General features: G+C 46.3%; 1 protein-coding gene across 9 annotated transcripts in view; it reads left to right on the top strand.

The window, feature by feature from the left end:
• The window catches only part of STRIP2 (striatin interacting protein 2), a 57,257-nt gene that overhangs the window by 4,638 nt on the left and 25,591 nt on the right, over positions 1-27,028 (top strand). For 5 of the 9 annotated variants that reach the window (XM_055084843.1, XM_028489769.2, XM_028489766.2 and 2 more), the window contains exons 2-19: positions 727-796; positions 4,156-4,230; positions 5,241-5,375; positions 6,724-6,844; positions 7,622-7,690; positions 7,887-7,993; positions 9,157-9,284; positions 10,163-10,366; positions 11,592-11,827; positions 12,078-12,143; positions 12,830-12,939; positions 13,028-13,044; positions 13,818-13,889; positions 17,590-17,664; positions 18,338-18,435; positions 18,894-19,020; positions 21,882-21,982; positions 25,320-25,386. In XM_055084843.1, the coding sequence (XP_054940818.1) occupies positions 727-796; positions 4,156-4,230; positions 5,241-5,375; positions 6,724-6,844; positions 7,622-7,690; positions 7,887-7,993; positions 9,157-9,284; positions 10,163-10,366; positions 11,592-11,827; positions 12,078-12,143; positions 12,830-12,939; positions 13,028-13,044; positions 13,818-13,889; positions 17,590-17,664; positions 18,338-18,435; positions 18,894-19,020; positions 21,882-21,982; positions 25,320-25,386 (1,878 nt within the window). Of the gene's footprint in view, positions 1-726; positions 797-4,155; positions 4,231-5,240; positions 5,376-6,723; positions 6,845-7,621; positions 7,691-7,886; positions 7,994-9,156; positions 9,285-10,162; positions 10,367-11,591; positions 11,828-12,077; positions 12,144-12,829; positions 12,940-13,027; positions 13,045-13,817; positions 13,890-17,589; positions 17,665-18,337; positions 18,436-18,893; positions 19,021-21,881; positions 21,983-25,319; positions 25,387-27,028 lie in introns of those variants that run through there. The other 4 variants (XM_028489768.2, XM_007111479.4, XM_028489770.1 and 1 more) reach the window with 4 other exon arrangements.

Genomic DNA, 27,028 nt, shown 5'->3' with positions numbered 1-27,028 from the left:
AAAGAGGTTAAGTAACTTGTTCAAGATCACATAGTATGTGACAAGACCTGGGATTCAAATTTTTAAAAATTCATATTTATTAATATATTGGTAGGAAAAATCTATCCCAAAATGCTTAAAGAGGTTCGGGCATAGGATTATATTAAAAATACTTAAAAAAGGTTATTATAAATTTATACATACAACATCATGGGAAATCTAGCCTTTAATACAATTTGAAGTAAAAATGCTACCTTATTTGACAGTCCTAAAATTGTGGAATATTGGAACTGAAGGTCGTCTTTTTATAGATGAGGAACTATGATCCACAGAATGATATCATACAAAATCATACAATGGGTTAATGACAGAGCTGAAGTCAGAATCCAGTTTACTTCTTTTGTTTTCATCCGTCTTGTTTTTCTAGAGATCAGCTAGATGTTCTTCAGGTCTGTGTTTATGTAGATCAGATATGGGCACAGATTGTAGCTTTCATATCTGTTCATGATCCTGGTCCTTTGCCCAGAGTTTCTGATTCTATATAGGAATCTTCAGCCCAGCCCCACACTGAGCCTCTAATTTTGGCTTGGAGGAGGGTACTTCTTGGATGAAAGGCCCAGATGGAACTCTCCTAGTTGCCTTCTTCCTCTAACTTCGGCCTCCAAGAGAGGTGGAAAATGAAATGAGGGTATGATCTCCTTTTGTCAGCCTCTTTCCCAAGTTACCACAAAGATTTCTCCATTACAGGGCTCTGTGGACTGCCCTACCCTGGAATTTGAGTATGGAGACACAGATGGGCACGCAGCAGAGTTGTCAGGTATGAGATAGATGGGTCTGTAAAGAGTGGAAAGTTGGCCAGGAGGAGAGGGAAGATGCCTGTGCTCTCCCCTGGCAGCTTGTCTGTTCTCAGCAAGTGGCTATAGAACACAGACTGTTCTCCACATTCCCACTTCTCTACACCTTCCAGTGGTCAGTATCTCTTTGTTTGCTTTCACATTTCTTTCTGTGAATGCTTCCTTGGCTATGTACGGCATTCTCCATTCTTTCATTCTATCCCTGTTTTCTGCTCACCCTTTATTCTCTTTTGGTGCACTCTCAAATCTGTTTTCTCTCCACCTTCTCCCCATTTCTCCTTTCTTTCTCTTCCCATAGTCACCCATATCTTTGGGTCCCCCTTTCTGCCACCCACTCCATTGCTTTCCCATTCCATCTCTCTCTCCTTTTCTTTTCTACCTCCATCTCACCCCCTTCCCCTAATACTTGCCCCTTATTAAAGTCTCAGCAATGTCTGAAGAAAAACTGTGTAGACAACTGGCCAGCTGAGCAAAGCTGAACATGTCATCTATATCCGTCACAGTGGAGCTCTGCTTGGATGTTTCTGAGCTGGGGTTAAGTGAGCCCATTCTTCTTTCAATGCTGGACTGCTTCTCTCTGGATTTTTAGCTTGGCTAAACGTGATCTCTTGCATTAAGGGCCTCCATGTTACACGTGCTACAAATGCCAATTATTAATAAATGAGCTTTGGGTGGAAATTGTGTGAAAGTTAAATATTCTGTCACATGAAATTGACACATTAAGACAGGCTTTTTCAGAGAAAAGAGACAAACACTTTTAAAGAAGTTCTTGTGAATAAGCATAGGGAATAAATTTTGTGATGAATGACAGAAATAGAGAGCTAAGTTTTTTTTGTTTGTTTGTTTTTGTTTTTTTGTGTGGTACGCGGGCCTCTCACTGTTGTGGCCTCTCCCGTTGCGGAGCACAGGCTCCGGACGCGCAGGCTCAGCGGCCATGGCTCACGGGCCCAGCCACTCCGCGGCATGTGGGATCTTCCCGGACCGGGGCACGAACCCATGTCCCCTCAGGCGGAGCGGCCATGGCTCACGGGCCCAGCCACTCCGCGGCATGTGGGATCTTCCCGGACCGGGGCACGAACCCATGTCCCCTGCGTCGGCAGGCGGGCTCTCAATCACTGCACCACCAGGGAAGCCCAGAGCTAAATTTAATAACTAACAAAGGATTAGAATCCAGAATATGAATACACACATACACAACACACATATAGAGAGAGAAAGAAATGAACATCCCAATAGAGACTATAGATAAATGGTCAAAGAATATGAATAGGAATTCACAGAACAGAAAACCATGTTGTCAGTAAATATATGAAAAGATATTCAATTATGTTAGGAAATGGGGAAAAACAGATTAAAATGGTGAGATATTATTCAACAATCATCAGATGCAAAATTCAAAAGCCTGGGGTTGGTGAAGGTACAGAGAAATGAGTACTTTTTATACATGGCTTGGCATGAGGGAACAGAGTATAAAATTGGAAAGCAGTTTGGTTATATCTAGCAAAGTCGAATTCACACGTATTATGACCCAACGATTCTAGATGTACACTTTAAAGAAATTCTTGGGCCCAAGAAAACACTTACAAAGATGTTTATTGTCACCACTGTGAACAGTTGAAAACAACTTAGTAGGGGAATGGATAAACTGTAGTATATCAATATATTAGGCTACTGTGTAGTCATTAAAATAATTGATCTATATCAATATGCTTCAGTGTCAATAAATATTAAAAACATATTAAAGGGGAGAAGAAACAATGACAAAATAATTTATACATGCATCAAAAAAACTGCTTAAACACACAAGTCTAAAAGATGTTTCTAGGAAGTCTAGTTGCACACTTGATTGAGAACCGTGTCAGTTAAGTGAATGGATCTGTTCATCACACTGCTTTTCATGTAAACTATTGAAAGACATAATAAAAAATGCTTCTAAGAAAAAATAATTTATACAATATAATACTGCTTGGATAAAAGCTTGAAAAACAGAACAATATCATGTGTTGTTTACAGGCACATAGATATGTACTAAAAGTATAAAAATAGGCATGTGAAGCATACATACCAATTTCATCATAGTGATTATCTCTAGAGAGGAAAATAAGACTGGGAAGGAAGAAGGGACTTTAGCTGTCTGAAGCAAATATGACAAGTGTTAACATTTGTTTAATCTGAGTAGAAGATAAACACGGTGTCTTTTATGTACTCTGTATTTACCTGTAGTATATGAAAGTTCATGATCTAAACTTTAAAAATAAGACAAAAGCAAAGTTCAGTACCTAAGAGCCTTGCTCCCTCTTTTAACTGGGTTTGTGCTCTACTCTGAAAATATATATATCTACACTACTCACTAATGACTGAAGAATTTAACAAACAGAGCTGGGATTTGTTTCTGGTCACTCCAGGATTCTGGAACTCAGGACTCAAAAGCCCTGGCTCCCAGACAAGGTATTTCTTGACCATTAGACAGCTGGCTAGAATATAAATGAATTTCTCTTGCTTTGTGAATTATCTGTGACCCAGTTAAATTTCCAGCAAGGGTCTTAGTTAGGGAACAGAGTTTTGAGGAAGCAGCTATCGACTTAATGACTTCACTTCTTCATCCTCTGTAAGATGAGCGTACTGGTGTAATGTTCTGGAGTGTGTGTGTGTGTGTGTGTGTGTGTGTGTGTGTGTGTGTGTAGGAAAGGGCATTTTTATTTCTCATAAGCTGTCTGCATTTTGTATTGAGAGGCTGCTGTCAGCAAAGTTAGATTTTCCTGGGCACAGGCCGCCCTTTGGCAATCAAAGCTGCTTCTATATGGTTTGATTCTGCCTCTGCCCGGGTGGCCCTGGGCAGGAACATAAACTTCTGTACCCTTCAAGGAAACTCAGCAGGGAGAGAATGAACTGGCTCCTTGAATAGCACAAGGATCTTGCCTCTAAATTTCAGGAGTTGTGTTGCCCCCTTTTTCCCTAGAGACAGGATTAGTCCCAGTCTGGGTTGACAAGCAGAAGGGGTTGCAGCCCTAAGAACCAGGAGTGATGACATTCAGCCCTCTCTGTTCCAGCCCTCCTCCTGGCCCTCAGCAAATGTTGGAGCCTGCCTTCTCTGCTGTAGCAGCCAGCTGGCAGGAGGAGGACAGGTTTGATGGTTTAATCACCCAGGGACACAAGTGGCTATTTTTAACTGCTCCGAAAAGGAGGAAGCTGACTCTGGATTGAATTGGACACAGGAATGTGTTGGAAGCTTTAGCTCTTTCATGCCACCTTCTCCACCCCAGCCCCCTTCTATAAGGATCTGCTGAATGTTTGTGACTCTGTCCTATCTTTCCTGCCACAGAATTGTATAGCTACACTGAAAACCCGGAATTCACCACTAACAGGAGGTGCTTTGAAGAAGATTTCAAGACCCAAGGTGATCCCAGATCCTTATTCATAGAGATCTGCTTTTTCTTTCCATGATATTCAAGGCTGATCTAGAAAAAGCCTAAAATAAACTATGATCCTTCTTCATCCTCTCCATAGCATATAACTTCTCTATTCCCTTTTGCATATGGGACGCAGAGTTTCCTATATCTCAAGTGGAGAGGTCACGGAGTGGAAGCAAGAGAAACCTGAACTGGGGCCCTTTCCCTGATGTCAAGGGCCCAGAGAACAGAGGAATGGGGAGGTGGGGCTGGACTGGTTCCCTGCTGCCTGGTAACCCTGTGCCCAACCTAGTCTTCGACCTTAGTGTTCAATCCCTATCTCCAATTCTGCCTCACTCCTCATAGCATCTAGTAATAATTTTATGTGCCCACCCTGTGATCCACTCAGACCTCCATTTCCTTACTTGGTCAGTGGCAATTCAGTGTTCAACTCAGCAAATGTGTGGTGAGTACCCATCTTGTGCCAGAGATGCAGGAGGCAGGGGTGAAGGTGAATTTACAGTATCTTTAAAGAAATTATAGTCAGAGAGCGCAGGGAATATGTGTATGTCACAAAACTAGCTGAGGCCAAGAGGAAAATGGGAAGTGTCATTAGAGAAGTAAAAAGTATCATGGGGGACAGAGCTTCTGGCTGGTGCATTAGTGGGAAAGAGGTGATTTTGTATTGAACCTGTAAGGATGAATAGGAATTGAATACATAGGGAGATAGAGGGAACTCCTTGAGGAAAGGCAGAGAGATAGAACCGTATAGGCTAGGGAGGGGGAAGCAGAAATGGAGGGGATGTGGAGGAAGATGAGGCTCTAGAGTGGGTTCAGGCCAGAACATTTGGGTTTTTTACTTTTCCCATCCCTTATTCTTTCTCAGCTAAACAAGGAAAGCTTTCGAAGAGAAGAATTTATTAGGGGGCTGAGATCAGAGGTACATATTCTATCAGGAGCCTTTCCAGGAAGGGGAGGCAACAGCTGACACTAGATCTGTATGGCCTTCTGTTCCCAGTGCAGGGTAAGGAGTGGCTGGAGTTGGAGGAAGATGCCCAGAAGGCCTATGTGATGGGACTCCTGGACCGGCTGGAGGTGGTCAGTAGGGAACGGCGACTGAAGGTGGCCCGAGCTGTTCTCTACCTGGCCCAAGGTGAGTGGCCAGCTTTGCCAACTTGAGAGCGGTGGACACTAGAGAGAGAGACGGTGTTAGCAGGACTAGGATGAGGCAAGCCACGCTGGGAAAGCAAGGTTCCTGCCTCTCGAGGACAGATCTTGTCATGTGTTAGAAGTAACCTTGTGCTTATGAGAAAGATGAGGAGATGATGGTAGGTACTGTTCTGGATCCCTTGGAATCAGCCTTTCCCTTTCCATACATGCCAGGATTTCTTACAGGGTTGTTTTTTTCCTTAGCCTGGGCTATAATCCTATGTGGAGACTAGCAAGAGGGTCAATGTGGCCAGAGCTGACAATGTACCACCAGCTGAGCATGGAGGTTTCTTTTACCAGCTGTGGCCTGGCTCTGACACTGAGAGGAGGCAGGGAGGGTGCCACCAATTTACACATGGACCTGCTGCATTGTTTCTCATTGGCATTTAGAAGGTCCATGCCAACATAGCAGCAGGAGTGGATGCTGTGAGTAATTTGGAGAATCAGAACTCAATGAGATTAACTGAGGAAAGCTTCCCAGAAGAGACCCATTAGCCAGGTGTTGGAAAGAAAAATGAGCCTAGCTGGAGTAGTAAAAGAAAGCCCTGAGGTCAGAAATAAGAGGACTGTTGGCAGAACCAACTAGCTGGGAGCTAAAAAAACTAAAAGAAAAATCATAAATGGAGAGGAAAGAGAGTGGACATCTGGTGAAGGAACGACTGCAGTAAACAAGGCAGTGCCCAAGCCTATCTCTTGGGTCTGGCGCTCTGGCCAAGTTCCAGCTGCCAGTAGCTTCATCTTTTTGCCTGAGGGCTTTCTGTGCAGCCCACATAGGGCAGCCAGGAAGTGCTAGGGAATTAATGTTCTCCCCTAGTCCAGCAGCATTCCTCAGTGACTGCCAGGAGTTATTGGATGAGCAGCCGGACCACCTCACCCCTCTTGGGTGGGATGATTCTGAGTTGTTTGTTTTATGTTTTCCAGAGCTTCTCCCCACTTGGGATTGAGCTCTTGGCTGCCTTCTCTTCCCTATCTCACTTCCCCTCTTCTCTACCGATGGTTCCTGAGGTCAACTCCCAAATAAACTACTTGCACTTGAATCCTTATCTCTGGATCTGCTTCTCAGGGAACTCAAACTTAAGACAGACCAGTGATGAGCACATTGGACCTAACCCTGGAGACTGCTTCTCCTCTCCCCTGCCTCATTCCAGGAAGTTCTGGGGGGCACTTGTCCTTTGTTAACCTAATTGTTGGGCAGAATGTTGGTAGATAGTCTCCAGATCATGGGGCAGGGTGGAAAGAACTGGGATAGCCCCCTCCCCCCTCAACCCCTGCGGCACTGTCTGGTCCTTTAGGCACTTTTGGGGAATGTGATTCAGAAGTCGATGTACTCCACTGGTCCAGGTACAACTGCTTCCTGCTCTATCAGATGGGGACCTTCTCGGCCTTCCTGGAGCTACTTCACATGGAAATCGAGTGAGAAGCCTTAGGGGAGGGCTGGCGACCCCCTTCCTTGAAGGGTGCCTCATCTCCTATGCTGGTTCCCTCACTGTAGAGCCCTCTGTGGAAGCTGGGTCTATTCACACCTCATCCAAAGCTCACTGACAGTCCCCCTCCATCCAGCCATGGTCTCTGATAGAGTGTCCTGCTCCCTAAGGTTGGGCTCGTCAGCAGGCTCTGCCCCACTTATAGCTTCAGTCCTGGGCTTCAGGGGCCGATCCTGTATTGCTTTTGTATCCACATACCTTCTTAGCTCAGCCTAACTGTGGACTCCATGAAGGAAGCTGTTCTACCTGAGAACATGACCCAAGAGGGATGGGACCAATTCCTGTTGCTGTGCCCAGTTCTTTCCCTCATGGTTACAGCTCTAGAGGCAGCCTTATCTGCTGCTACCACTATAGTGACCCCTCATATTGTCTCATGCCTATATCACCTAGGAGTTTTAGTGGGGTGAATTCTGTTTATTATTCACCAAGTGTTGCTTAGCATCTGTTTTGTGTCCAGCACAGTACTAGACACAGCGGAGATTTTAAGAGGAGCAAATATCATAGACCCTGCCCTTGCCTATCTTCACCACAGATAAGGGTTTGTCTAGGTGGCAGGAGAATTCTATGGGCTCCTCTACCTTAGACCAATTTCTTTAGCTACATAGCCAGGGAGTGGCAGGTACTCATGTTTGTGCGTATGATAAGTGTGCAACATGGAGTAAAGAGGCCTTACGGGTTCCTGTTTTCTCCCTCATCCCTGTGGCAGCAACAGCCAGGCCTGTAGCAGTGCTCTTCGGAAACCAGCCATCTCCATTGCTGATAGCACAGAGCTCCGGTGAGTGGACCGCCCATGGGATTGGAACGGGGGATCGTTAGCAATGGATTACCTTTGCCCAAATTTCAGACGCACACAGGCCACTAGAAGTTGCTAATTCCACTGGGTTGGGCCACCACAGAGACCATCCCTGAGGTCTCAGACTACAGGTTGGAAACTGCCTTGGGAACCTCTTGTGACCCTTCTATAACCTCAGGGTGCTGCTGAGTGTCATGTACCTAATGGTGGAAAATATCCGCCTGGAGCGAGAGACAGACTCCTATGGGTGGAGGACAGCCCGGAAGACCTTCCGCACTGAACTGAGTAAGAAGTGGCACTCGAGGTGCCTGTGGCAGAGGGGAGGCATAGCATCTGCCTAGAAGAGAAAGACAGTTCTTCTTTTTTTCTTCTTCGTCTTCTTTGTGGAGGACAGCCCGGAAGACCTTCCGCACTGAACTGAGTAAGAAGTGGCACTCGAGGTGCCTGTGGCAGAGGGGAGGCATAGCATCTGCCTAGGAGAGAAAGACAGTTCTTCTTTTTTCTTCTTCGTCTTCTTTTTTTTTTTTTTAGAACCACAGAGACCATCCCTGAGGTCTCAGACTACAGGTTGGAAACTGCCTTGGGAACCTCTTGTGACCCTTCTATAACCTCAGGGTGCTGCTGAGTGTCATGTACCTAATGGTGGAAAATATCCGCCTGGAGCGAGAGACAGACTCCTACGGGTGGAGGACAGCCCGGAAGACCTTCCGCACTGAACTGAGTAAGAAGTGGCACTCGAGGTGCCTGTGGCAGAGGGGAGGCATAGCATCTGCCTAGAAAGACAGTTCTTCTTTTTTCTTCTTCTTCTTCGTCTTCTTTTTTTTTTTTTTTTTTTTTTTAGAACTAACATCCCTTCTTTTAGGACAGAGATACTTTGTGGTGGGCTTGAGGGTCCCTGTGTCTATGAGCTAGGCCCAGTCATATGTCTTCTCTATATCTTGGTTTTGGTTTCCTTGGTTATAAATGGGAATAGTCATCCCTCTCCCATTCGATCACAAATCCCACGTGAAAAAAATGAGTCGACTTACCTTGAAAATATGAGTTGGTATTGTCATCAGTCAGGGATATGATATGAAGGCCTTTGGGATTTTAAAATATATACTATATTTGTTGATGTGGGAAAGTGAGTTGTGATCTACAAAATGCATTGAGTTCCTCAGCCAGGAAGCATCTTTATTACCGTTGATTATCTTTATTACTGTTAACTTCTAGTTTGATATCCACCCCCAAGCTTTGGGAACTATGCCATTTTAACTCCATGACCTCCCTTATCCTGCCCTCGGGGGGTTCACTCTGGGGGCTCTGTAAGCCTCCTTCTAAGGACCAAGTACTCAGATTCTTTGCGGGAAGGTGAGTGCCTTCCTCAGCGTCCAGAAACAGGGTTTCAGGGACTGGGTCTCAGCTGCTTCATCCTCACTTTCTCACTTGCCTCTCTCCACAACCCCCAGGCTTCTCCATGCATAATGAGGAGCCTTTTGCCCTTCTGCTTTTCTCTATGGTCACCAAGTTCTGCAGCGGCCTGGCTCCCCACTTCCCCATAAAGAAGGTCCTGCTTCTGCTCTGGAAAGTAGTCATGGTGAGTGGCTGATTCACCCCTCTCCCATCTCATCAGATCAGCAGTGCCCTCTGCCACCTCAGTTTCTTCTAGTCTGATTCCAGGAGGCTGTAGCTAGGCAGAAGAATAGGGCAGCTGTTAGTGGAGGGGCAATAAGGCTGTCCTAGAGAAATCAGATGTTCTGTTTCAGAGTAGGTTACCTATTTCTGTTGGACTGATGGGAGATGCCACTTTTTGAGTTGGGTTGTCATTGCACCTTCCCCTGATAGAGCTAATGTTTCATGGAAAGAACCCTGGCTGAGAGTTGGGAGATCTGGCCTCTGCTGATACTGAGAAACCTCAGGCAATTCTCTGTGTCTAAGTTTCTCTAGCTGTAAAACGTGGGGTTTAGTGCCCGATCTCCATCCAGATAAATAGAGGATTTTCTTTTAAAAAATGAAGTCCTCATAAGTGTATGGTTGCAGTTTTGTTACTAATTATTCAACCCTATCCTTCCTCTGACTGGCTGAACAACATACCTTCCAGGGCAGGCCTTGAGTGATTCTGGGGGGTTATAGTATCTAGATCTGCTCCTTAAAAGGGGGTACATTTTCCTGTTTTTTTCAGTGGAGGCCCCCAGTGGTCCTTTTCCTTATTTCTGGTGATGTTTCCAGCCCTGGGTCAGTAAATAATGTTTTATCCTGACCCCTGAGCTCTGAGGGTTAGTAACCACCTCTGAGACTGGGGATGGTGACCACATTTTTTGCCTCCTCCTGTTTTATTACTTCCTAATTGAGGAGGGGGTCTGAAGGGACTGGAGGTTGTGGCTCTTCCTCTCCATCCATGCTTCCCTGACCTTGCTCCCTCTGACTTCCCTCCCTTCCTCTCTTCTCTGCCCCTTTCCCGTTTAACACCCTTAGTTTACCCTCGGTGGATTTGAGCAGCTGCAGGCTCTCAAAGTACAGAAGCGGGAAGAATTGGGCCTGCCTCCACTGGCTGAGGACAGTATCCAGGTGGTGAAGAGCATGCGTGCTGCCTCCCCGCCCTCTTACACTCTCGACCTTGGGGAGTCTCAGCTGGCACCACCACCCTCCAAACTGCGAGGCCGCCGTGGTTCTCGAAGGGTATGGACTAAAGCAGACAGTAGTGTTGTGACACTAGCTGGCCAAAAATCAAGATTCTAAGCAGCTCTGGATATGGTAGGAAAGAGCAGTAAATGACCCAGCTCTCCTGCCCCTGACTGGCCCTGAGACCAACCTGAAATCTTGGAGTCTATACTTCAGCCTCTATTCCCGAGCCCTGACAGGGTCCTGGGCTGTCAAGATGTAACATTGTGATATCACATCATAGATCCGTGTCTTGCTAAGGATCATTGGCCTAGACCTCAGTGCCTGGAGTTCCCTAGCACCCTGAACAATAGTTGGGGTATAATCCTGGGCATAGGTACCTGGTTGAGGCACTTTATCATTGTCTTCGCAGTAAGATTTACTCTGAGCCAGCCATGCTCTTATCTGGCCTTGGAACCAGAGGCTTACACTTACAAGATGACTGGTTAGGGTTCTATAGTCTGCATCCCTAGAAAGGTCACAATGACAAGTTGCGCCGAGAGCTGACCATGCTCCCATGAACTTACCTGCCTGATCTACTTGAGTTCACCAACTACAGATGATAGGCTCGGACAGTCACACTCAGTAATCTAGTCTACATTATCTGCAATGTGATTTTTTTTAACCTTTATTTTTTTGTTTTATAAAGTAATGCTTATTATAGAAAATTTAGAACAAATATAAAAATGTGAAGAAGGGAGAAAAAAAAGTCACCCACAATCTTAACAACCAGAGGCAATCACTGTTAACTTTTTGGCCTATTTCTGTCCAATCTTTTTTCCTTTCTGTGACAAGATTTAAAATTCCAGACTTGCTTCCCTCTGCCTAGCAGCAAGCTTCTGTCCTCCTCTTCCTCAGTCAGCCAGCTGGTGTATGCTCACAGAAGGCAAACTAATTGAATGTTCACCTAAGTAGAGCATAATTAGGAAGGAAAGTGCTGGCAAAAAAAAAAGGCATCAATGCTTTCTGAAAGCTAAGTAACTGTGACTTTGGGATTATCAATGCTCTGTCTCCCAGCCATTGGCATGGTTGTGTGAGAGCTGCTTGTCCTGGAATTGGGCCTGGTGGGGACAGTAGGGTTGAGACAGGAAGGGAAAAGTCTCACTAGAGGTGGGTTCTTACTTCCATGTTCCCTGAAGTCTAGCAGCCTGTGAGTTGGGGTGGTCTCAGACAAGGATGCCCAGGGTGAGATCTCTGCACACCTTCCCTCTCTCCTTCCACCCACTCCCCTCCAACCCCCCAGCAACTCCTTACTAAGCAGGACAGCTTGGACATCTACAACGAAAGAGATCTCTTTAAGACTGAGGAACCAGCCACAGAGGAGGAAGAGGAGTCTGCTGGCGATGGAGAGCGTACCTTGGATGGAGAGTTAGACTTGCTGGAGCAGGACCCTCTAGTACCACCTCCACCCTCACAAGCACCCCTCTCTGCTGAGCGGGTGGCCTTTCCCAAGGGCTTACCGTGGACCCCAAAGGTCAGGTAGGTTTGATAACACCAAGCACCCTGAGCTTCGGGGTTTCAGTCACTGGAGGCCCAGGGTGGAGTGGTCTATGTATTCAAGGCTCAATAAGCTGGGCTGGGAGTCAGAACTCCTGGGTTTGAAGTTCCCTGCTGTCTTCCCCTACTGTTCCAGTTCTCCAACTGGAGGAGTAGGAGCCCAGTAAGGTCCTTCTCTCAAGGTTTGCTTTTCTTCCCTTCTCTGGGAGTTGTCTCTCCACCGTCCTCTCAGACAGAAGGACATTGAACACTTCTTGGAGATGAGCAGGAACAAGTTCATCGGATTCACTCTGGGGCAGTAAGTGACTGGTTGGTCAGAACTGGCTATAGAGTGGTTTTTAGGGGGCCAGGGGAGCGGGTGGCCTAGAGTGAGAGATGTTGCCTGGTCGTGATTATACAACCCAGAGCCATGGGCAGCTCCCAGTGACTGCTTTGGGTTCTTGCCATGGAGTTTTTTCCTTCCAGTTTCCTAGAACTTTTATGTTCTCATCCAGGTGTAGGACCTTGAGCAACAAGTCATTTCCCTCTTGAACATCAATTGCCTCGTCAGAGTGTTATTACATGGCCCCTGCAAGCCCTTCTGTAATGGGCCAGAATTCTGTGAAGAAGCGACATGGTTGGAACAGCTCTTTCCCCATTCCCCCACCCTCTTGAATCCTCACTGGTTGCTACAAAACCTGAGAAACCATTGTTACTACCGTTTCACTGTCAAAAGTGTTAGGCAACATGCCCTTTTAAGTAGGAACCTGTTCCCAGACAAAGTGAGTCCCCAAAAGACTATACAGAAATCCTAATTATCAGGGACACTTCTCTGTACCATTATTCTTTTTGTGTCCTGAAGCAACGATGGAGGACCTGGTAGCTTGCAGAGAAAGATCCAGGGTACCAGATGGTGAAAGTGGCATGGTCCACATGACTCCAGGGGGTATTGGTAATTCTCTCTACTTTTGACCCTTATGATCTGGTGTGTCTTGCATTTCACAGGGACACAGATACCTTGGTTGGATTACCCAGGCCCATCCATGAGAGTGTGAAGACCCTCAAGCAGGTGACCAGGGTGGGCTCTCAGTCTTCAGGGATAGGGAGCCATCAAGGCAAGTTGGATGACTAGGGTCCTGGGTCCTGGGTGGTGCTCTTCCACCAGACACGTTCTGAACCTGTTATTCTGTACTTCCTCCGCAGGCATTTTGGCCAAAGAGGTAAAAAATCAGGTCTCTCCCTACTTATTCAGTGTCCTACATTTAGATAGATGAACAAGTTCTCCTTTCTTCCTCTCATTCCTTTTCCCTCCTCCCACCCTTCTCTCTCTTCCCACTTATTGCTTCCTGTCCTTTCCTTCTCTCTCCTTAGAGGCTCACTAACTTCCACAGGCCCAGGATTGAGTAGCAGTCTGCTCTGTATCCAAAGTGTGTGTGTGCACGAATAAGAGTAGTCATTCCTTGCACAGACCTTGATCCCCACCCCACCCCATCATCATCACTCTGTACACACATGGACGCACACACAGACACATGCAGCAAAACTCTCAGGGCAGTGGTCCAGGGGCAAGGGCCTATTCTTGGCTTCCCCTTGCACGTTTTTTTTTTTTTAAAAGGGCGCATGCTTTTAAAAATGCGGCATGCAGGATCTTAGTTCCCCAACCAGGGATCGAACCCGTGCCCCCTGCGTTGGGAGCACGGAGTCTTAACCACTGGACTGCCAGGGAAGTCCCTCCCCTTGCACTTTGGTTGAAGGTAAATGCTAAGGTATTTGCTGCCCTTCAAATATGGAAATATGGAATAAACACTGTATTGAAGCACTTTCCTGCTGTTCATGATGCAAAGGTAAATAAGGCTCCTGCCTTCAAAGGGTGCGTGGTGTATTTGGGCTGACAGACCCATAAACAGGGCATTTCCTTGTCATTGGGGAAATGATCACTGGTTCACATATGATTGAGTCCCTCAGCCCCTTGTTGATGTCTTATATTTCCCAGCACAAGTACATCTCCATCGCAGATGTTCAGATCAAGAATGAGGAGGAGCTAGAGAAGTGCCCCATGTCTTTGGTGAGTCAAGGGGAATCCTGCACAGGAGGAAATCTGTCTGCAGTGCTGTCGCAGAACTCACGTGCATGCTGTTGGACTCTCACTGTATGCTCGGCAAAGCAAGGTCTCTACTTTCACGATACATTAAAGTTGGAGAAAAACGATAATAAGTAATTAAGGAAACGAGAAGACTTTCAGAGAATGGTAGATATGGTTAAGAAAATTTAAATAGGGTGACATATCATGTAGTAGACTATTTTAGATTGGGCAATCAGGGTATGTAGACCTCTGAGAAGGTGCTAGTTACTTAAGATCTGAGGTATAAGAAGGAGCTGGCCATAAGAACATCAGGGGGAAGAGCATTCGAAGCAGAGTGAACAGACTTATTAAGAAGGTGAGAGCAAGCTCAGAATGTTAGAGGTAGTGGATGAAGGCTAGTGTGGCTGGAGCACAGTGGGGAGGGGGAGGGTTGTCTGAGATGGGGTCAGAGAGGTGGCCTGGGGCCACTTTACACAGGACACTTAAGCGAAGATAGGGAGCTTGAAGTTGATTCAAGTGACAAAGGAAAGCCTTTGGAGATTTTAAACCGGGGAGTGACATGATCTATCTTTTTATAATAAAAACCATTGGCTACTTTGTAAAGGCTGGATGAGGAAAGAGTGGAAGCAGGGAGGTTGGGAAGCTCTTAAAATAGTCAAGGTGAGAGATGATGGTGTTTTAGACGGGGGTAGGAAGTGCGGAGACAGGGAGAAGTGGATGAATTTGGTTTATATTTTGGAGGTATAGCTGACAGGAGATGCAGTTCAATTGGCTGTGGATAGAGAGACAAAGGGCAATCAAGAATAAGTACCATTTGTCAAGGTGAGGAGTTCTGTTTTTTGGTTTTTTTGTTTTTTTTTTTTAATTAATTTATTTATTTTTATTTATGGCTGTGTTCGGTCTTCGTTGCTGCACGCGGGCTTTCTCTAGCTGCGGTGAGCGGGGGCTACTCTTCGTTGCGGTGTGCGGGCTTCTCACTGTGGCAGCTTCTCTTGTTGCAGAGCGCGGGCTCAGTAGTTGTGGCGCAGGGGCTTAGCTGCTCCACGGCATGTGGGATCTTCCCAGACCAGGGCTCGAACCCGTGTCCCCTGCATTGGCAGGCGGATTCTTAACCACTGCGCCACCAGGGAAGCGCCGTTTTGGGGGTTTTTTTAATGTGTTTTTTTCCCCCGTTTTTCTTTTTCTTTCGTTTCTTTTCTTTTTTGTGGGTGGGGGCGCCGTGCTGTGCGGCTTGCAATATCTTAGTTCCCCAACCAGACCCTGAACCCCGGTCCCACAGCAGTGATAGCGTGGAGTCCTAACCACTGGACTGCCAGGGAATTCCTAGGAGTTCTGTCTTATCAAGGGTTCTATTTTGGTTGTACTAAGATTTAGATGTCCATTAGACACCCATGCAGAGCAGCCAAGCAATTAGGTATATGGGTCTAGAGTTCTAGAGAGAGGACTGACTTAGGGAAATAAATTTGGGAACTGTTGACTCATAGACAGTGTTAAAAGCCATCGAACTGGCTGAGATAACCTGAGGAGGGAGTAAAGATAGAGAGAGAATGGAACCCAGGACAAAGCCCTGGGGCACACCAATATGTCAAGGATGGGATGAGTCAGGAAAGGAGCCAAAAAAAAGAAAAACCCTCAGTGAGGTGGGAGGAATTCCAGGGGATTGTGATGCCATAAAAGCTAAGCAAAGAAAGTCTTTCAAGGCTTCCCTGGTGGCGCAGTGGTTGAGAATCCGCCTGCTGATGCAGGGGACACGGGTTAGATCCCTGGTCCGGGAAGATTCGCACATGCCGCAGAGCAACTAAGCCCGTGCGCCACAACTACTGAGCCTGCGCTGTAGAGCCTGTGAGCCACAACTACTGAAGCCCGCGTGCCTAGAGCCCGTGCTCTGCAACAAGAGAAGCCACCGCAATGAGAAGCCTGTGCACCCCAACAAAGAGCAGCCCCTGCTCACCGCAACTAGAGAAAGCCCGCGTGAAGCAACGAAAACCCAACACAACCAAAAATAAATAAATAAAATAAACAAATTTATTAAAAAAAAAAAAAGAAAGTCTTTCAAGAAGAAGGGGGTGATCAGCTATGTTAAATGTTGCTAATAAATGGTGCTTGATAAGACCTGAGCTGCCCATCGACTTTGGCAACATAGGGATAACTGGTGACCTTGATAAGAGCAACCTCAAGTGAAGTGGTGGGGCTGGAAGCCTAGTTGGAGTGTATTGAAAAGGGAATGTAAAGAAAGGAGGTAGACTTCGTCAACATAGACAAACCACATAGAAGTTCTGTTGTGAAAAGGAAGGTAGAAATGGGATGGTAGCCGAAGGAGGATGTCTGTCTGTGCCTGTCTGATTGCTTCTGTTTTGTCCATGAAGTGAGAGGTAGGGTCAGCAACTGTTGAGGGGCTGTGGAATGAGGGGATTGTTTTGAAGAGAGGGGAGAACGTATGAAATAGGCCTTTTAGATAACAGCAAGGCAAACATGCAGGATTGCCAGGATTATTATCCATTTAAGCAGCAGCCGAGTTGTGTGGGATAGAAGGGGCCTGGTTACTCCTCCTTGCCTCAGGGTCTCATGGCAGTGACCCTTGTCCTGTAATAGAGCAACCTGGCGGGGAGGAAGGACTGCACTGGCCAAAGATGACAGTGGCCTGAGTAGCCTCTTGATAAAGGGCTACTCTGATAAAGGGCTTAAATGGGGTCATCACAAGGACAGAGCTGTGCATGAGGGGCCTGGTCAGAAAGGAGGAAGGGATGTTGTAGAGGGTAGTGGAGAAGGGAAGAAAATAGTTTCCACCTAAAATTTTCCCTGCCAATACCCCTTGCTGCCTCTCCAAGCCTTTATTAACCCTCTCTATTGAGTCACCTACCTCTCCTTTCTGACTTTGGAGCAGCCCAGAGCTCTCAGATGGCCTCAGATTGACACCATAGGAAGTGCCTCTGTGTGGGGTGTCAGCCCCAGTGTCCCAGGCGTACCTGTGGCCTGAGCTAAGCCCAAGTATGTCCAGCAAAGCAGTAGTCTGAGCCAACTCCTTGGTGGGAGTTCTTTTTTTTTTTTTAAATAAATTTATTTATTTTTGGCTGCATTTTTCGTTGCTGCACGCGGGCTTTCTCTAGTTGCAGTGAGCGGGGGCTACTCTTCGTTGCGGTGTGCAGGCTTCTTATTGCGGTGGCTTCTCTTGTTGCAGAGCACGGGCTCTAGGCGTACAGGCTCAGTAGTTGTGGCACACAGGCTCTAGAGCACAGGCTCAGTAGTTGTGGTGCACGGGCATAGCTGCTTCGCGGCATGTGGGATCTTCCCAGTCCAGGGCTCGAACCCGTCTCCCCTGCATTGGCAGGTTGATTCTTAACCACTGTGTTGGTGGGAGTTCTGACTCCTGACCTAGTAAGAGTGACATAGAAAGAATTCTGGATTGATTCCAGATAACAGGACAACCAAAATCATAGATTCTCAGGGCTGGAAGAGCCCTCAGAGGTCATCCAGACCAGCCCACTGATCCTAGGAAGAGGAAATTAGGTCTCAGAGCGGGAAAGTAACTTACCCAAGGTCCTACAATGAATCATTAACACAGCTAGGGTAGGAATCCAGATCTGACTCCCAGATCTTTTCCTGCCACCCTGCACAACCAAGGAAACATAGGTTTTGGTCAACTGGAAAATGGCCTGGGCAAACTGTATGTTTCTTGCCATAGGGGGAAGAGGTAGTACCAGAGACGCCGTGTGAAATCCTCTACCAGGGCATGCTGTATAGCCTCCCCCAGTACATGGTAAGGAGATGGCTGGGCCAGAGTTGCCCTTCTCAGCTGCGAGGAATAGATAGCTGAGAGCCCTCTTAAGCTGAGCCATCTGTCATTTGAGCTTGCTTCCTGAGCCTTCACCCCTCTGGCAAGGCCTTCTCTGAGCTTTCCTCAGGGCTCCTCCCAGAGGAAGAAGGACTTGGCTATACTCCCAAGTCCTTCTTTGGGAGGGGTGGAGAATGAGGTGGGATCCCTGCAGGATGCATAGGGGGCCCTCCTCCTAAGTAAGTGCCTTGGTCCCCCTGAGGTTTGCTGTGGCCTCTGGTGTCCTAGTTGGCCTCAGGCTATGATGGTGAGGACGCTGATGATCTGAGGTAGAGGAAGGAAAACGGTCAGGGAGAGAGATCTTGCTTATACCTCCCACCTAATTTCTAGGCATTGCCCCTCTCACTCTGCTCCTTCAGTCCTCTTTGAAAAGAGCAGTCTTGAAGCAGAACAGCCCATAAGCTCCCTTCTGGCTCCTTACCCTCACAGGCAGGCCTGTCAGGACAGGGCACCTGTTTGCCCTTCTGGAGGCTGAGCAGATTTGGTTATTGAGGGAAGAACTTAGAGAAAGGCTTTAAAACATTTCTCTTAGGGCTGTTGAATTGTGGAAGACTAACCTTGTTGAATGGGGTGGATTTCCTCATTTTCTACTTCCCAGATTGCTCTACTTAAGATTCTACTGGCTGCAGCCCCTACCTCCAAGGCTAAGACAGATTCTATCAATATCCTGGCAGATGTCCTGCCTGAGGAGATGCCGTGAGTGCTTCAACTGGGGCAGCTGCTAAATATTAGCTATCTTGTCTGCAGGGTCTCTTTAGTCCCCACCTCACCTTGTTAACACTTACAGGGATTGTCTCCAAAGAGATCTCCTCTCTGCCACCAGTAGCCGCTTTCCACTGCAGTGCTCTCTGCTGTGCTCTTTTCAGCTCAGAATTGAGAGTCTGGAGGGTAACATCAGTGCCAGTTACTGGCTGCACATGTGTGTGGGTGGACATTGCCAAGGGATGAGCTTGCCAAAGGAGAGAGAAACAGAGAGATCAGAGGAGCTTTTCTCCTGACTCATAAGTGGGAACTCTGGAGGTTTCCCTGGCACAGTTCAGGTTTCTGAAGTTCTGGCTCTCTTGTGTTTATTGTATCTGACCCAAATACCTGGGTCCTTGTAGGCCTTGCTCTAAGGTCACCCTCTGCACTGACTCTTCCTTTCCCCATTGTAGCGTCACTGTTCTCCAGAGCATGAAGTTGGGCATTGATGTGAACAGGCACAAGGAGATCATTGTAAAGAGTATCTCTGCCCTGCTCCTGCTACTCCTCAAACACTTCAAACTGAATCATATCTACCAGGTAAGCAGCTTAGAGCACTTCTCCACATGTCTCAGGTATCCTCCAGGTCCTGTCTCCCAAAGGAGGAACGAAAGGGCCTTTGAGGTCCAGCTAAGCATCTTTCAGCCTTTTCTTTGTCTCACGGAATCCAGATACCTGTTGCACAAGCTTGGGGTGGGAAGTGGGGAATTGTCCTAGAAAGTTGCAAATGTCTGTGTCCTTTGAACATTATCCAGCGGTTGTGCATAGGAATCCCTAGCTTCTTGGGAATATGTCCAGCCAGCTTTGAAGCAATGGACGACAGGATTCAAGCATGCCAGAAAAAGGGCAAGTGGGGGAGAGCTGAGCATACTTTTCTGTATGTGAAGCACTTTTTTTTTTAAATTTATTTACTTTTATTTATTTTTGGCTGCGTTGGGTATTCGTTGCTGCTTGCAGGCTTTCTCTAGTTGTGGTGAGCGGGGTCTACTCTTCGTTGCTGTGCGTGGGCTTCTCCTGTTGCGGAGCACGGGCTCTAGGCGCGCAGGCTTCAGTAGTTGTGGCTCACAGGCTCTACAGCGCAGGCTCAGTAGTTGTGGCGCACAGGCTTAGTTGCTCTGCGGCATGTGGGATCTTCCCGGACCAGAACTTAAACCTGTGTCCCCTGCATTGGCAGGCAGATTTTTTTTTTTTTTTTGGAAGGCAGATTTTTAACCACTGCACCACCAGGGAAGTACCGTGAAGCACTTCTCTAACATTTGAGATGTAATTCTATATAAGACACATTTCTGGCTGTTAAGGGCTTTGAAGTTTTGTAAAGGATACAGATGTATAAATAGCCAATTATGGCGTGATAAGTGCTGTTATACAGGTAAGCATTGGCTGCTATGGAAACACCTAATCCAACCTGAGGTGGAGAAGATGTGACTTCTAACCTGCGTCCTAAAGAAACAGATGTTAGCCAGGATACGGGAGTTGTCAGGGAAAGGTAGCAGGGAACATTTCAAGCAGAAAAGCTAATTTGTGAAAGTCCAGAAGGGAGAGAGCAGAGTATCTTGGAAACTAATTAAATGTTGCTGGAGTTCTGCCTGGAGTGGAGGGAGTGGGGAGGTCTGGTGATACACGAAGCTGGAGGGGATGGCAGGGAGCAGATCATAATACATATGCTAGCACACAGTTTTGAGTACTTACAGTGTGGCCAGCACTCTGTTAAGTTCATGTAAGATCTCATTTAATTCTCTCAACCCTACGAGGTGGGTCATATTTTATTCCACTGAGGCTAAAAATGGTTAAGAACCTGCTTCCCTATGAAAGCACTGTTTGCCATGCTAAAAAGTTTGGACTTGGTGCTATGGGTGTTGCCAGGATATAGGAGAACATGGGGGCAGTGAATGGATGTTCTCTGTGGTGAGACATGGAGAGGAGAGGGAGCCTTCTCATTCCTGCACGGGGCCTCTGCCTCATTTTCCTCCTAAGGAGTGAGAACCAAGCTTGCTGGTAGAAGAGCAGGACCTCAGAGTGCAGGGAAGCCCCTGCAGGGTATGTGTCCATGGCAGGTTTGACTGTACAACCAGGATATTTCTCCACTTTCGTACATTCAGAGACATCTTTGGGTGTGTTAGGTGCCCTGAGTACTCACACTTCTGCCAGTGTTCGCTGAGCAGCAGCAGCGCTGGAAGGAGTAGGGATAGATGAGAAACAGCGCTCCTAGTAGAAAGAGAACTGTGCATGTGTGCTTCTGTCTGCTTCTCCTGGTGGGCAGTATGTGGATCAACAGCCAGACAGGTGGGCGGCTTGATGGCTCTTGCCCTGGTCAGTGCATCCTGACAAGGCTACAGACATGTCTCAAACTGAAAAATGTTTTCCATCACTTGATAGTAGGTATGCATTGGCTTCTCCATCTGAGACTTTGGAAAATACCCTGGGTCAGCTGCCAGGGAGAAAGTATTAAGGCAAAAGAGAGAAATGGGCAACCAAACCTGACTCCCCACTGCTAACCACACACCTGAGCAAAGGGCAGCTTAGCTCGCTGCCATAGCTATTTCTTGGTGATCAGGAAGAGCTAAGGGATTTAAAACACTACAACTTTCTGCTTTTTCAACCCAGTTTCTACACTTCCCAGCAGTCTAGGTTCTGGATCTGGAGACAAACTGTGTCTGATGTTCCTCAGTGTATCATGGGCAAAATCCAGGTGACACAACTCCATGACACTGCCCCAATAGGTCTTCCTGGATGCAAACCCCATCCAGATTCAAGAGAGCAAAATGTAGCCCTATGTTCTGGTGTTCAGCCCATCAAAAAGATCTTGGACTTATTCTCAGTGCAGTATCTGTTGACTGAGGACTCTTGTTGATTCATTGATTAAAATACTGATATTCTAAGTATGGGGGCTAATATAGTGAACCAGACTCACACTGGAGCCCACATTCCAGTGGTTCATTTGGTTACTGTGTGCCGTATCCATCCTGACTGAGTGATGCCAGCAGTTGCTGTGCTGCACCTGTTCCTGCTTTATCAATCACAGTTGAAACCCTGTGAGCCAGAGCTTTGGTATGGAAGACAACTCCCTCAGGGAGTCTTCCTTTCCTGTAGAGCTTAGGAACAAGTCTCACAGCAATTCTTTCTATTTATCTGGAGTGGGATTTTCTTTCTGGCTTGTTTATGTTTTGTGCTTTTGGTCAGGTGCTTGCAACATACACACACTGCAGACTGTCCCCTTCTCTGTAGGACGGGCTGGCTGAAGATGGTTCTTCCCACTTCCCAGACAGGAAGACTGATAACACAAGTGGACAGTGGATATTATTAGGAATGGATATTAGAATTGTACTTGCCTCTTTTTTTTCATACAGACCTTCTATTCTCCCCCAAATAAGCATCCTTTCTGCTTTGATCTTTTAATTCAGTTTGAATATGTATCACAACATTTGGTATTTGCCAACTGCATTCCATTGATCCTCAAGTTCTTCAATCAAAATATCTTGTCCTACATCACTGCCAAAAACAGGTAAGAACTCTGGACAGGTTTATTTCAAAGGGATATTTGGGGTGGTTGAGAAGTTACATAGTCTCAGAGCCAACTTTCTGTTCTCCTGGTGTCCCTGGTCCTTTCTATCTTAGAGCTGTCACTGTCAAATTTAATTTCCTTGAAGTGTTACTGGTGGGGTGTATGGTTTGGCCTCTTCACAAAGATATTCGTATTTTAATAGTTTTGAAAACTAAAAATGCCATGACTCAAAGAAATGAAACTGCAACAATGAAATTTCAGCCCTGTGGCAGAAGGATCCAGAAAATATTTTTTGTGAAGCATCCTGCTTGTCTGGTCAGCCCTAATTTTAGTATGAATCATAAGTTGGATCAATCACACTTTGTAAAGTGTTATACAGAATTTGTAACTAAAGATAAATAATAGAACCTTACTTAGATAGATCAATTTGTAGTTTAAAAAAATACAGGATTTTCACATCCATTATTTCATTTAATCTCCTCAGTAGTGCTAAGACATATCACAAGAAGTTTTATTCCCATTTCACCAGTTAGGAAACAAATTCACAGAGGTTAATTGACTTACTTAAGGCTAACATGTTAGTGAGACCCCTTAAGTAAGCAGCAGAGGCAGAGTTAAAACATAAATTGCTCTCTGATCACAGTTGCTATGGATTGCTCCAGCCAAGTGAGGACTTGGGGGGTTAACAGAGTAGATCCTTGTTCCTCAGTTTGCTACTTACACAAAAACTAGAAGCATGATAATCAGTAGAGTTGACCAGAAGTGTTTTACCAGAGGCAAAGTTCGTAAAGTAGAAGAAGGCTGACCTGACACTTGAGGTGACTGGAGAGGGGCTAGGAGATATTGCCCCACCAGTCTGTCAGCGCGGCCAGAAACTCCACCCTGGAGAGGCAGCCTACTTATACGTAGTTTAAAACACACAAACAGAACCTGAAGTCACGGGACCTGGATTCCTGACCTGGATCTGCCACTTGCTAGCTGTGTCATCTCAAGTGTAAGACACTTTGTTTCTCTGAGACACAGTATTTTCATCTTTAAAATGAGAATAATACCTACTCTGACTATATCATAGAGCTTTTATAAACATTAGTTAAGATAAACATAGATGAGAGTGCTTTACTTTTCCTGTTTGGAGGAAGCCTTGGAGAATGGGTTTTTCCTAACTGCATTGAGACTTGGGCACCACCCCCCTTAAAAATGGCACTTACGGGAATTCCCTGGCCAGTGGTTAGGACTCTGCACTTTCACTCCGAGGGCCCGGGTTTGATCCCTGGTCAGGGAACTAAGATCCCACAAGCCGCGTGGCACGGTCAGAAAAAAAAGACACTTAAGACATACTAGTTGGATTACCGGGGAAAATGAAAGTGTAGGTCGGGCTGGGTAAGGGTCACAGCTTCATGAAGGTACCTGTGTGTATCAGTCAACCCTCTTAGTGATAAGGAACCAAAAAGAGCTGGACCTGGCTCACAAAGAATGGGAATTTGTTAGGAGAAAATGGGCAGTATATCATCTCAAGGAACCTAGGACAGAGATGCAGCTCTGGGCCTCAGAGTTGGTCTGTAGCATAAGGAGCCCAGGAAGCTCTCCACCTCCATCTATGGCCACCAAGAAGCCTCTGTACCTCCACTCCACTTTTTCCTCTCTCATTGACAAATAGTTTTGTCTGCTTCCTAGGCCACTTAGTGAAATATGCCCACATGAACTAAACATATTCCTGTGCCACTTCAGAGATTGAGTTGGCTCTCAATCCCTGTTCCACATTCCCAGGGTTAGAGGCCCACCCTTGGATCAATCAACTGTGACTGGGGAGTGGGGTTCAGGAACTAAATACCCCCTGTACCATGGGCCTAGAAGCAGGGGGCAGACAATCCAATAGGTGTCCATCAGGTTCAATTTGGAGTTGGAAGAGTGGTAGTGCCAGACCACATTGTTTGCTAAGCTTGGCCTGGATACAGTGGTCCTCTCATGCGTTACCTGGAAGCTTTACTGTTGCATGATCTTGAGAACTTGGGCACCTACAGCTCGTTATTGCAGTTTCCTCATGGCTCTTACAATCTAGATATCCTAGAAACTTGTAACTTTATTTTATGCCCCCTTAGGCTAGAATTCAGTACAATGAGATTGGAACAAATCCATCCTTGATTTCCCACCCTCATTTCCTGGTTGCCAGTACCTACTTTGCCATGGGGCTTTGTCAGTGGGAGGTGGGTAGATAAGTAGATGAGCCGGCCAATAATGTTTATCCTAATGGAGTAGTGCAGAGCCCTGGGAGAATCCAGTAGGTAGGTCCACTGCCCTCCCCTCTCCTACCTTGGTTCCCTTAGGTTACCTTTGTGGGTTTCTTGGACAAAGGTCAACATTTCTAGTCAAATAAATTGTTGCGTTTTGCTTGGATAGAAGTTTTGACTTTGAAATGTAGAGACAGGTTGAAGGAACCCCGTATTCCTCTTTATAGCCTATGCTTTGCCAACATCCTTTACCCATTTCCAGCTACTCTAGTTCAGATGGATTGGTGTTTAAAACCTTATGGAATGTTGGAACCAGAAGGAGCATTAGAGATTAGCTAGTCTAAATTCTGCATTGTACCAGTGAAGAAGGGAGAAGAGGAAAGAAAGAGAGCCGTCATTTCGAGTGACCGTGTCCCTGTCATCATGTGGTGCCTTATTTCCCCTGCTGACTCATGCCTGCTTCCCTGGGCTCACCGCAGAGCCTCCAGCTCCCTTGCAGTTCCCCACTGTCTGTTTTGGGGGCAGATGCTATTACCATTCTTGAGCTACTAGATTGGCCCTGCTGCAGGAAGCTGCCTCTGTCTCAAGCTTCCTCTAGGAGTGGCTTCTGTGATCATTCCCCAGAGCTCCTGAGTTTCAGGAACATCTGGTAAGAGACACAGGAGAGGTCTTCATTTCATTCTCACATCCACAGGTTGTTATTATTGGGATGAGTTTGGGCAGCATCTCTGGGAGCACAATTTTATGTACACGCATACACACAAGCATACACTTAAATGCAGAAACACAAATGCACACAAGCTTATGTATTCCTTTAAAGAAGGGAGGAGAAAGGTGGCTATACAGAGGCTCTCCTTCTGCTTTCTCTTGCCTCTGCCAGATAGGGGCCAGCCTGAAAGAATTCTGTTGGTTCCTCTCATGGCTATGAGGAGAGGAGACTGGATCTGGAGTTGCCTGGCACCAGAACCCTCAGTTTCAGCTGAAATCACTAAGCAGTTTTGGAAATAGATGCGGCCTGCTGAAGAGAAATACCTCCTGCCCCTTCAGATATAGCCATTTGCTGCCATTGCCATTTACCTAAAGCCTGTCCTTATCTCTGCATCTTGCAGTATCTCGGTCCTGGATTACCCATGCTGTACCATCCAGGATTTGCCAGAGCTTACTACGGAGAGTCTGGTAAGCAAGTGGGGATTTGATACCCTTTGAAATTACTCGGTGGCAGAGGTTGGCATTTGCTCTTCCTTTTCTTCTCTAGCCCCCTAATGCCCTAGTTTAGGAGTCTCAGATCAGTAGAGGCATATTGGCAAGAGCACAGAGGTAGTAGGGGTTTAGAGCTGCTGACCCAGTTGAGAAAGATTTGGAAAAGCTGAGCATAGCATTTTGTAGACAAAAGGGTCAGTGAAAAACACTAAGGAGGAGAGGGAATTTAGAAAGATAATGGGACTGAAATTGAGTGTGAACATCTGTGATAAATGGCAGGAGAATCTCTTCTGGTCTAGCCTAAATCAATTATCTGTCTGCTTTCTGCTGTGCTACAGAAAATACCCAGGGGTGTGTACTTCAGAAAATACCTTACCTAGGTCTCTCTGAGGCAAAATTCAATATGGCCACAGAAGGATGACCCAGAAAGTTCTTCATGCTGGAAACAGTTCTAGGCAAATCATAGAAGTCCCTCAGTTATTCTGAATCCCATGAAACTGACTGATGAAGAGCATGTTGAAATCAAGTGTCTATCTCATCTCTACAGCTCTTTAGATATACCTCAGCCCATACCTTCACCCTGTTGCACTGTAAATTGTTTATCTGTATCTGTTTCTCCATTTGACTGAAAACTCCCTAAAGGAAGAGACAGTATCATCTTCATTTTATATCCCCAGAGTCTAGCACCATGTTCAGTACATGGAAGGACCTTAATAAATGATCAGATGATGGCACCCGTGTGTGCCCCAACCCCTTGTCCCCCAACTTTAATACCTGCAAGATGTCACATCAGAGAAGTTTATTGTGCAAAAGTAGAATGGTACCTTCTGTAGCACAAGTTTTACAGAACCATAGGATTCTTGGCTGGAGGGGACCTGAGAGCCATTTGGCCAAACCCCCTATTTCAAAGATGAGAAGAAACCTGAGGGCCCAGTGGATGAAGTGACTCGTCAGGTCCACTCCTCATGACAGACCCTGAATTAGAGAAGGACCCATGTCCTGAGACACTAAGTCTAGCACCTGTTTAAGCACCGGGGCAGAGATTCCCTGTCTTACTTAGATGTGGTCTCAGCAGCCAAGGAAGCTGGGAGCTTCTTACCTCTGCAGAGAGAGGTAAGAAGTTGTCTGACCCTGTTTATGATGTTATTCAATCTTTAAAACAACTGTATGAGGTTGGTATTAGTGTTTTATAGATGGAGAAGTTAAATAGCTGCCAAAACTTTATAGTTGAAAGTAGCAGAGCCAGGATGGAGACATGCAGCCCTGTCATTCAGAGTTGGAACGAGGAATGTACTTTCTCACAGAAACAGTGGTACAGGGATAGCATTAAAGCTCTACTATTAGTAGGGTACTTCAAAACATAAAGTCAACTTTTATGACCTGAATCAATTTCTTGATACAATGTGTTCTCTTTTCTCAATCCCATAAGTAGGAATTGATGGGAACTAAACTTTCGTATCTCTTCTGATTGACGTTTTGGGATATGAACAGAAAATTATTGAAATACTTGTTATGCCTCTGAGAAGACTTTATTGTTATCTAAGAGTAGGTAAAATCAGGGCTTCCCTGGTGGCGCAGTGGTTGCGCGTCCGCCTGCCGATGCAGGGGAACCGGGTTC

The sequence above is a fragment of the Physeter macrocephalus genome, chromosome 5 (genome assembly GCF_002837175.3).
Source record: "Physeter macrocephalus isolate SW-GA chromosome 5, ASM283717v5, whole genome shotgun sequence".
Taxonomy (NCBI): domain Eukaryota; kingdom Metazoa; phylum Chordata; class Mammalia; order Artiodactyla; family Physeteridae; genus Physeter; species Physeter macrocephalus.
The sequence above is the reverse complement of the archived record's forward strand: the minus strand, read 5'-3'. Positions and strand labels throughout refer to the sequence as shown.